Source organism: Epinephelus fuscoguttatus, linkage group LG3 (assembly GCF_011397635.1).
Source record: "Epinephelus fuscoguttatus linkage group LG3, E.fuscoguttatus.final_Chr_v1".
NCBI classification, from domain to species: Eukaryota; Metazoa; Chordata; class Actinopteri; order Perciformes; family Serranidae; genus Epinephelus; species Epinephelus fuscoguttatus.
Window position 1 is genome coordinate 27,776,808 of NC_064754.1, and position 11,015 is coordinate 27,787,822.

Genomic DNA, 11,015 nt, shown 5'->3' on the forward strand with positions numbered 1-11,015 from the left:
ACATATGCTTGAGCGCACGTGCAATAAGTTTCTGTTTGAACATAAACGTGCAAGCAAAGTCTTCCTCTATAGGACCAAATACAAAACATCCATCATGAACAATGAAAGCTCGTGCCACATTTAATTTTCTGCACTCTCTCTCTCTAAACACACACACACACACACACACACACACACACACACAAAGCATGCTAGGACAGGACAACGGTGCTGCCCAACTAATAAAAATATGCTGCTGCAGATTCCAAATTCCAGTGCCTGTCTGTCTTTGCCCACCCCGCACTCTCTTCAAACACACATATGCCATATTCCTCCTATAGGCACAATAAAAAAACAGAATGCACCTCCTGCCTTCTACTTCAAGGGCTTTACCATCCTTTATCTCTGATAGTACAAAAGTCCAAAGAAAAGCAGCAGCTCATTGGGAGGTATCAGAAACATTTTAGGAGTTTATAGGGAGAAGTTTATAGGGTGGAAGAGGCTGACAGGATTGGAGCTCAGTACATGCACACACATGTATGCATACACAGGAATACCTATATGAGCCTCAGGTCTCCCCTGTCCTGCTTCAGCTCCCCTTTACATGAGTCTGTATTGTCTACAAAGACATGTTTTTTTAGATCACCTGTAAGCTAAAGAATGACTCAAACCTGAAAGGATAGTATGAGCAGATACCAAATATGACTGAATGATCAAATCAAATCCAAATGTATTTATGTAGCCTACAATGGTAGCATATATCATACACCGAAATGTAACAAAATGCATGATACTGGAGCAAATAAAGCTGTGAGAATAAAATCAGTTTTTAACAAGGAGTGACTAAAATGACCCCAAAAAAAAGAAAATAATAATAATTCAGCAGAAAAAAAGCTGTGGGGTGGATGTCTTAAAGATGTCTTTTTATTACACCTTACAGTGTAGTTTCATGTGAGCATTTGGAAGAAATAACGTCTTCTTGGCACCATCATGCAGCAGCATTTTGTAATTAGCATAACCCTGTTTTGTCATTATGTGAAGGTGAGAACAAAAGCATGAGTGCATGCCAGCTTCCAACAAATGAACAGATACACAGACGTCTCTGGTTTTGTTAATATAAAAGAGAGGAACACGTGGAGACATTTGGTGTCCTCTTTGGGCAGTAAAAAGGAGATCAGGCTACTGAAAATTTAATGTACTATAATTATTAGAAGTTCATGTTTTGGTAACGGTGCTGTTTTGGTAACAGAAGTAAATTGCATGCAGGCAGGCACACATACATACTGACTACTTTTTTGGAAGAAGAAGAAAATAGATTCCAGGCATATTTCCAAATGCCCTTCCTCCTGCTTCAAGGTCTTAAAATTATGACTGGCAGCAATGCTCTTGTGTTCAAACGTGTGTGTGTGTGTGTGTGTGTGCATGCAAACAAGAAAACAAGAGAGAGAGACAGATAGTATGTACTTGTGTGTATGTGTTTGTTTCATCTATTTTACTGATCATATTAATAACTTTTCTGACACCCATCCTGCCAAAAATAAATAAATCCTCAGGCATCATGATGATGGAGATAATGGGCCAGATTTGTTTTGGCTTAGAGTAACAGAAGTCACTCCATTCAGAGCTACAATGGACTGATTTGTAGAATAATCAGATTGACCACTGGGCGGCGCCACTTCTCTCACCGAGCAGAAGCTGACTTTTACATATCAATATGCAACTTCAAATCGGTGCTTATCAGTTTGTTCTTTGCACTGTGGATCAGAAACCAATCCTTACTGAGAGTTAGAGGGTTCTGAATAATACCATGGGTATTTTCTTGTGATGGATTCAAATAAAGGAGTTGGACTTGACTCCCACAAGACTGACCTGGACAACCCACCGTGCCCCGGTTAGATAATCCCACTGTCGTTGCGCTCTGTCCATGTGACTCTGTGTGTGTGTCTCTTATCCTCTTATAGTGGCTCTCACCTCAAAGCATCCTGCAGAGCTGCTGGTGCCCTCAGTGTGACAACACAGCGGGGAGGCAGCGGAGCCATGGCGAGTCCCGGGCAGAAAGTGGTGCTGATCACCGGCTGCTCCTCCGGTATCGGCCTGAGGATGGCTGTGATGCTGGCCAATGATGAACAGAAGCGCTATCACGGTAAGAGCACTCTGTGTGTGTGTGTATGTTAGAGAGGAAGACAGAGAGATTGAGGGAGAATATTTAATTGTAGTTTCAATTTGCTTGGCAAGGCATGTAAAAAGGCCACATTTGTGTTGGCAGAGCATATATACAAGAAAAACAGTTACAGTTAAACTTTAATTGCGTGGTAAATGTTACACAATGTGTTAAACCATCCATCCATAAACCTATTGTCACTATCTCTACTTATTCTGTGCTGTTTCCACATAAGATGTTTACATCATGAGTGTAGTGCACATAAGAGTGTTACATGGTTGCCCATGATTGTGCAGATTAAAGTTACTGCTTCTGTGCATCCAAATTCTCAGCAGAGGAGGGATTTCCTCTAAAGAGTAAATGAGGATCTCATTTAGACTTAACCTAGAGTCAATAACATGACTGGCTGATCTTACAGAATGAACATGAATAACTGATACATGGACACAATGGAGCAAAGCCTAGGCTGTGTTCACTACTGAATCCAAAGGGGAAAATCCACAGCCTACAGTACTTCCTCTCCCCACAGGGAGGTCAAAGGTCATAGTCAACTTCCTATGATCCATATGCAAAGAAAATCAATTTAGGGAGCTCATAGTACAGACAAAAGGCCTACCTATTAAATACCCACTCTTCCAAGAATCTGTGTCATATGTTTGATAACAAATAGCTATTTTATTTTAAGTTATAATTTTCTAAGATTTTCATACTTACAAGACAAATATAGAACATGGACATTCAATAAACATACAGTCTTTCAGCATGTATCATTTCCACAGGAAAAGGCAACAAGCTACATACATAGTAATTAAGAAAACTGTCATAGTGTCCTAAAATTCTGCATCACCTCTCTCAGCCATAATGTGAAACTGGGAGGTTGCCTAGTTTTTGAGAATTTGCCTAGATTATGGATGTTCCTAAAGACTACTTTCCCTGACGTTTAAACCGAAATTAAATATGAAAAAATCCAAACATTCAAAACTGAACACTATTTAATCTTTAAGCTTAAACACTGTCTGGTAAAAATATTGCATATATAGAAAGAGCTATTTGAAATCATTACTCACATTTTTCAAATAACAAATCGTACTTTAACTGCCTCTGAAACATGTAGCACCATGGACTGTGCATTATGAACATTGTACACTATTGAACAAAACATGACAAAACAACAAACTAAATAAAAGTTAACAATTAACATTTACTTAAAAAAACAAAGATGGAGAATACATCTTTAAGAAACATGCCTGTAGGCACAACTGCATTTTCACAAATGCAATCGCAGAGCACCAGCCTATCCTAAAGTTAAAAAATAAAATAAAAAATTGTGTTAATTACAATCAGTATTTTCTAGTGCAGACTGCGAGGGTAGAAATATTTAATTTTGACTAATCGTGCACATCCCTAGATGCTAACAGAGTTACATACTCTGTAGATTACTACAATCAGTTGATCAGGTTGTGTCACTACGGCCTGGAAAACAGATCTCCAGTGTTTAGACAATTTATGAAAGACATGTGGGAAGAAAGCAGGAGGCAGCTTATACCAGTCACAAAGAGAGTCAACATTACCGCAGATAAATTAAATCAGTGTAGCATCAGACCATGTCTAATACACACTGGAGCTCCTCAGTAGGCTTCCTACCAATGCTCGGCTGTTACAGCTATCCCCAAATCCTCGTCCTCCCAAACAGATTCAAGCTACAAAGTCTGATCTTTAATATACAAAGACTAAACCGCTTTATATACATTGTATTCCTTTCAGCATAATTACACTGTGTTGTCCGTCCATGACATAAGTGATAAAATTGGTAACAGCAGCCATATAAAGTGAATATGGGCTTATTTTTGAATTCATATAAAGATCTTTAATTTCAGCCTTCTTTCCCCCCTTTTTTTAAAAACCTAGTTTATTCAATTGTGTGGATATTATGCAACACAAATAACCATTAAGCAAAATATATTAATTTGTTTTGTAAATTTCAATGTATTTCTTCTATTGTTCAAAGTATCTGTTTGTTTCTATTCCATTATCAAACTGTATTAAAGTCTATTAGTGAGCTATATCATTATGAGGTAAAGCAATATTTTCAAATCAATCTGCCCCTACACTGCTTTATCATACACTGCTTATGTAAAGTTGATGAAGAAAAAAAAAACTTGTAGACTCGCAAGACTAAAGCACGTTTCACTCGTCTGCTATTTAATTTTCATGACTTATTGAATTTCACGGGAAACATTAGCTTCCTTTAGAAGTATGAAAAAAAATTGGCATGCACTTGAAAATGGGCAGTGTAAAGTATACATAATTTTGTTTTTAGAGGATAAATGTTACGTTTTCTAGATTTCTAGATTTAAGGAATACTTAACCATGTTACCTTGAATTTGTGAGTATAACAGGTAAATTTCACTTTTAGTCCTGGTCAGAAAGGGCTGAGGCAGGGCAATGTAACATGTTTGGAAGTACTGAGTATGCGACTGGATCCATAACACCTGAATTATACTGCACCAGTTGTGTGAGAGTTCATAAACAGATGTTTTGAAATAATTTAACTGTTAAATCTTTTTCTTCACAAATTCAAGGTAACACAGCATGACAAATTGATATATAAACAGTCATTGTGTTGGTGAAGTATTCCTTTAAGGACACGCTCCCAGCTTACTCAGCCTCCCTGCTGCCACACATAATTATGTCTCTGATCCCAACTTAACCTTTTAGTCACTCTTAGGATAGAACATGTAACACCAGACAATAATTAAAGCCCCACTACAGCCTTGCTTAGGCTAATTATGGCCTGGCTCGCTGAGCTCCATTGTGGACGACAGGCTGGCGAGGGCTATTCCTGGAGGAGGAGGCAGGTGACATGAGCATCACAGCAAGATGCTAATGCTGCTATGTAAACTGGCTGTTGTAACAGGCTTGTTTTTGAGCACAGCAGGTCTATATTAGGGCTACTTAAGGTAATCTTTACTACAATGACTATCTTTAGCACTAGCTTTTCCATTGTTGTGTTATTTCAGTTATTCAGAAAGTGACTTCAGGAGAACAAACAGTCCAGAGATTCAGTCAGGAAAGAGATGTATGTGAACATAGTTTCCTTTGTGTGTGTGCTTTACCCTGTATTCTCACCTATCGTGTCATGTCTCTGACAATATTTTTGTTGCATCTCCCTCCTAGTTCTTCATGACCTTTACTCCTTTCTTCCCGTTCACTCCTATAACAGGAAACCTACACAAAGACAGCATCACTCAGCACTGACATTCTCTCTCTGAAACTGCACATACAAATGTGTGCACACAGACAGAACATGCATTGATGCTGCACAAGGACTCATAGGAATATTTTGTACTTGACAAGAGCAACACACACATGTGGAGTTGACTTAACATTCCATGATGTTTGTGTTTTTGTGTTTATGTGTAACTGTTGCGTAAGTCTCCATGCAGCGGCCTGAGCCAATGAACTCAGCCTGACTTTCCAGATATTGTCTTTTTGTAACCTCATTTACCCGGGCAGGTTGCCTAATCATATGTCTATTTACAGCCACAGCCTGAAGGCATAGTGCTGTCAGAGTGTTACATTCATTCACAAACTCACACTTGGAAGCTGCCCATGGAAATTAGACAAGCATAATTGGCAAACTATTGGCAAACAGCAATGGGTAAAAGATTAATGCCTGTTCACAGGTCACAAAGCCATGATGAAGATGTAATTGTGATTGAAACATTTATATTAATTTGCGGTTTGAGGTCAATGTGGAGGTGCTACTCTTTTTGTTTGAGCTGCCAATGGGAAAAAAAAGTGGAATTGTGATTTATCTTGATATTTTTGGCCCTGTATAACTGTTGATACTTCTTTTAAATGGGATTTCTTTCCTCCTTTTCACCTGGTCACAGTCATAGCAACGATGCGTGATCTAAAACGTAAAGATAAGCTGGTGGAAGCTGCTGGAGATGCGTACGGGAAAACTCTGTCTCTGGCTGTGCTGGATGTCTGCAACGATGAGTCCGTCAAACAGTGTATCAATGGCATCAAAGATCGACACGTGGATGTCCTCAGTAAGTGACATGTAGCCTATTTGTGTTGCAGTGCTACGCTGTCCCAACATGATGCTGATTTCTCAATTTCTACCTTGCTCTTCTTTGTCTCCTTCTTCTTTTTCTGACCAGTCAATAACGCAGGTATCGGCCTCGTGGGTCCGATAGAGAGCATCCCCATCGAGGAAATGAAGAAAGTGTTTGAGACCAATTTCTTTGGGGTGATCCGCATGATCAAGGAGGTGATGCCTGATATGAAGAAAAGGAAAGGAGGACACATCATCGTCGTCAGCAGTGTGATGGGACTGCAAGGTTAGCAGACAGGATGAGTGGTGGGAGAAGAGGCGGGCTGGGGCGTTAAATAGCACAGGGAGAAATGACAGGTTAGTCAGCTTCAGTTTGATGGATGCATGTGTTGATGATGGACGAGTGGAGGAGTGGGTGGATAACTGAAGGAAGTACTTAAGTATGTGTCTTTAAACTGGGATACAAAACAGGGAAGAAGAAGAACCAGACTATTAAACTGTTCATGCTGTCCAAAAGTGAAATTTAACCATTGACTGTGTCTCTACAGGTATTGTGTTTAATGACGTGTATGCAGCTTCCAAGTTTGCAATGGAGGGCTTCTGTGAGAGTTTGGCTGTGCAGCTCTTGAAGTTTAATGTCACGTGAGTGTCACTGATGCTACCTCCGTCATTACTTAACACAGGCATAGCAGAAACCAAAGTCCCTACTTACGCCGTTCAGCCTTGCTTCCAATTTTTCCCAGTGGCCACTTATGGCTGCTGTTGCCCAAAAAACATTTTTTTTCCATCGACCACCACTGTAAAAGAGAAGTCTGTAAAAGTGCTGAAAGGACACCTCGAACTGAAAACAAGGTTAATGTGACTCTTTCCATTGTGACATTTTGATTCATGGATGTTTTATACTTGTAAACCTTACTCAAGCCCAGAAAAGCAATTAAAAAATCGATATCATCACAGTGTAAACTCCATGAGCCGAGCAGGAACTTTGGGGCGGAGACAGTGGGAGAAACAAAAACGCGCATATTCAGTGGGCTGCATCTTGGCAGAAGTAAACCTGGAGGCAGGAAACCTTTATGGCGTATGTGCCAGACAAGCAGTTCCAAAGGACTGAATAGGCGCCATCTTGGGGTCTGGTATCTACACTAGTTACAATTAAATATCTATGGTTTAAAAACGAGACAGCACTCTTTACAGTCATTTCTTGTATTTAACAGTGGCTAAACAGTCAAACTGTAAATATGGAGCAAACATTAAATTTGTACTGTATATAGTGTTGTATTGTTTTGAAACGGTAGTGTACGTCATACGTACACATAACATTAGCACCCAAAGATTTGCTAATTAGCACAAAACACGAAATATAAATGAGGTGGATGGTAATGTCATTAGTTTTACATGTGTGTGGTCATAAATTGAAGCATCAGACAAATTTAATTTTGGCCTGATGACAGCGCTTTGATGAGACGTTATTGGTGGATTTTTCTAGCTGTAACCTACGAAATGTTATTTTTATTTGGTAAATTATTTGTAATTACCTTAAAATCTTCTACCACCCACTGTTTTTAGCCTGTGTGGATTATTTGAGGCACTGCCCGTAAGTAAAAACAAAATTAGCCTCAGTTGAATTATTAGGCTGTCTGCTCTGCCTTTGGGACATTAGCGATACATGCCAAATTTTCACAGGCTGCCACTACGAAGAGATATGCATCTATAGATTGGACTCTAGTCTTTTGGTCATTGCGGTCATTTCCAAACAAAAATAATATTCCAGTTAATTGTGAGGGCTTTACAAAAAATAGTGTATTTGTTTTAATTCAGGCAGTGTACACCCAAATGCTGATGGTGTTAATGAACTATTGCTGATAAATTTTCTGTTGCGCTATTAATCAATAAATTATTTTAGCAATAGTGTTACCCATTTGCTCATAGAGGTCTTCCTTCATCTAACACTTCTTTGTTGTTGAGTTCCAGTCTTCTCATGTTAACTCTTTGTTGTGTGTCTCTGTCCTCAGGCTGTCACTCATTGAGCCAGGACCGGTGCACACAGAATTTGAAGCAAAGATGATTCAGGATGTGAGGCAGAAGGAGTATCCTGGTGCCGATCCAGATACGGTGCATTACTTCAAGAACGTGTATCTTCCTTCCTCTGTTGACATCTTTGAGACCCTGGGACAAACGCCTGATGACGTTGCCAGAGTAAGTTCAGAGGCAGTCTGTGACTCACTGTGTCTCATCTGTCTGTCCGCATCAGTGATTAATGCTGTGGGTCAAACTTGTGTCTTTTTTGTCCATCCTCTACAGTGTACCAAGAAAGTGATTGAAGCAAGCAGACCCCGTTTCCGTAATCTGACCAACCCCTTGTACACGCCAATCGTAGCGTTGAAATATGCTGATGAAACTGGAGGGCTGTCTGTCCATGCCTTCTACCACATGCTCTTTAACTTGGGTCCTCTGATGCACGTCAGCATGACAGTCATGAAGTACCTCACCTGTGGATGTCTGAGAAGCAGGACAGTGTCACCAAACTAGAAACATGTTTTTTGTATGCAAATGTGAACAACAGACTGCAAATAAAGACCACACACTACTTTGGCTTATGCTGTCAGAGGAAAAAACAAATACCTGCATACGTACACAGTTTCAGAGAGTTTATCTTTTGTGACCTGCCATATTTACCTCTATATCTCATTTGTAATGAATAGTCCTCTGTATATCCTCCTTTCTGTATAAGATTGTAGTTGTAGTTATAGTCTAGATGTTGTAGTTGTCTAGATGCCACACCTGAGTCCAGCTGAGTTGAAATATTACAACAGCTTTAAAAATTGTTTTGGCCTACCCAGAGTGCCAAATGAGTAGAGTTTACATTTATAAGACTGTAGCCTGATTTCCTTATTTTATCCCACCAGTCCCAAACAACTTCACATTTAAGACTGTTGTAAACTCTAATTGGTTCAGAAAGCTGGGTTTACCCCACCTTGTTTATTTGTAGCCTATGTATTTGCATCTATGTACATATTTTTGGAATTCTGTCAATATATTGGAGCAACTATTTTGACATTAAAAATTGTCATATATATCTTCCAAGAGTCTTGTTAGTGCTTCTGATAGTTTTCAGCAAACATGGTTGCATGCACATTACTTATGATCAAGATAAAGTATGCATGTGAGTTCCATCAGAAAACAGTCTTTTCTGGCAGTGTCTCTGTCATGTCTTTTAGGCGACAAACATGTCTCTGTAACTCCTTCACACTGATGGAAAACAAATTGCCTTTCTAATTGCAAATAAGAGTCACTGGCATATTCTGGTTTTACATGATACATCCATAAAAACAAACAAATCTCTTACTACAATTAAAAGTATATGCCATTAACTGACTGACTAGGTTTATCCAAACTGCATTGTTTTGGTTTAATAAGGGGGATTCAGACAAACACGTTTATTTACACAAAAATAAAGAAATATTGGAATTACATTTAAGTGCTAGCATTTGCAACATTACTGTATGGAGACAACAACCTTTTACTTATTGTTTTACTTTATTGAACTGGAAGGCCTCCTAGGAAGCCTAATATCTACTTTATCACTGTAAAAGTTAAAAAATCAATTGCAAAAATAAGTAGACTACATGCATATATTTGACCACTTTAAAAGTTTATTACATGTTGTTCCTGAAATCCACCCTGAGTCCAGCCTTCTGCTGGGATAAGGATAATCCTGATTATGTGGATCAAAGGTATCCCAATCCTACTAAAAGTTTTGAACAACACATACATAAGGTTTGATCCGGCTCAAAACCAAGACTAGATAATGTTGATTTCGGAATCCTTCCTTTCTTTTGAGCAACTCATTGTCAAGATTTGATCTTATCTGACAGCCGAAATTCAATAAAATTACTGGGCCATGGTTTTACAGATACATCTGTGTAGTGTGGCAAATGCTTTAAAATATGTCTTATGTTTTTATCCATGCAATCTGGAAATCCATTGGTAAAAAAAAAAAGAATTTTTTTTTCTTCCTTTACAATGTAAAAATGTAAATTGCAGAATCTGTCTTGAGAGATTATTATCCATGTGACTTTAGAGAGCATGGAAAGCAAATATACATTTTACCAACTAGTAACTTAAATACATTTTGAATCACTTGTGTTTAATTGTGGGTAAATTCTTAAGGATTTCCTACCCCTAAAAAGAAAGAAAATAGATATAAATGAAAATATTTGTGTACATTTTACAGATAATTTTATTTGATGTGACCATAGAACTTTTCTAAAAGGACCAAAATGGCGCTCCGTAAAAATATTGAGCTAACGTTAGCTTGTTTGTGTCGGACTCTCAATGCATCTGTCAAGTTTGATGGTGAATATCAGTTTGAAAAGGTTAATAGTCAAATGTCCTCCTTCATAAATGGACCGTTTCATCGCTATTCTGTTGCTAGGGCAACACATATATATGTCTATGGGGCCATATATATGTCTATGTATGGGGCAACTTTGGTCCCTGTTTACTTCCTGTCAGCTTCTGCATTAACATACATTCAAACAGGAAATACAAAGGGACCCAGAATGTTTATGTTGTCCGGTTTGAAACGGTCTATAGCAATTTTTACATCTTTGACGTCCTAAACCAAGCGCGTTTTATACGTAAAATTATAAGAGGAGTGCTACAGTATTTTTTAGTGAATATCTAAACTTTAAGGTCATAAAATGAGCACATTTTTCCATTTACCTGCGTCCTCTGACCATAGACTGTGCCTCTGACTGATCTGATCGAGTAACCGGAGCTCCACTGCTCAGGCCTGTTTGAGGCAGTCGC

At 38.7% G+C, this 11,015-nt stretch overlaps 2 protein-coding genes across 3 annotated transcripts in view; one reads left to right on the forward strand and one right to left on the reverse strand.

The window, feature by feature from the left end:
- LOC125886203 (collagen alpha-1(XI) chain-like) overlaps positions 1-8,313 on the reverse strand; it is a 61,603-nt gene extending 53,290 nt beyond the window's left edge. The window contains exons 1-4 of one of the 2 annotated variants that reach the window (XM_049572213.1): positions 8,119-8,313; positions 6,272-6,426; positions 5,270-5,368; positions 1,951-2,133 (exon numbers count right to left, since the gene is read on the reverse strand). The gene's annotated coding sequence lies outside the window, so the exon portion shown is untranslated. Of the gene's footprint in view, positions 1-1,950; positions 2,134-5,269; positions 5,504-6,271; positions 6,427-8,118 lie in introns of those variants that run through there. The other variant, XM_049572214.1, reaches the window with a different exon arrangement.
- On the forward strand, positions 1,957-9,236 carry LOC125886210 (retinol dehydrogenase 8-like). The gene is made up of 6 exons (XM_049572231.1): positions 1,957-2,122; positions 6,037-6,198; positions 6,310-6,489; positions 6,752-6,845; positions 8,216-8,399; positions 8,505-9,236. Exons 1-6 carry the CDS (start codon positions 2,017-2,019, stop codon positions 8,730-8,732), a joined length of 954 nt encoding a protein of 317 aa, XP_049428188.1. The 5' UTR covers positions 1,957-2,016; the 3' UTR covers positions 8,733-9,236.
- Positions 9,237-11,015: the final 1,779 nt, after the last annotated feature.

Coding starts and splice junctions, on each gene's coding strand:
- LOC125886210 (XM_049572231.1), top strand. CDS start 2,017: ATGGCGAGTCCCGGGCAGAAAGTGGTGCTGATCACCGGCTGCTCCTCC. Junction 6,490..6,751: donor CAGTGTGATGGGACTGCAAG/GTTAGCAGACAG, acceptor GTGTCTCTACAG/GTATTGTGTTTAATGACGTG. Junction 8,400..8,504: donor CGCCTGATGACGTTGCCAGA/GTAAGTTCAGAG, acceptor CATCCTCTACAG/TGTACCAAGAAAGTGATTGA.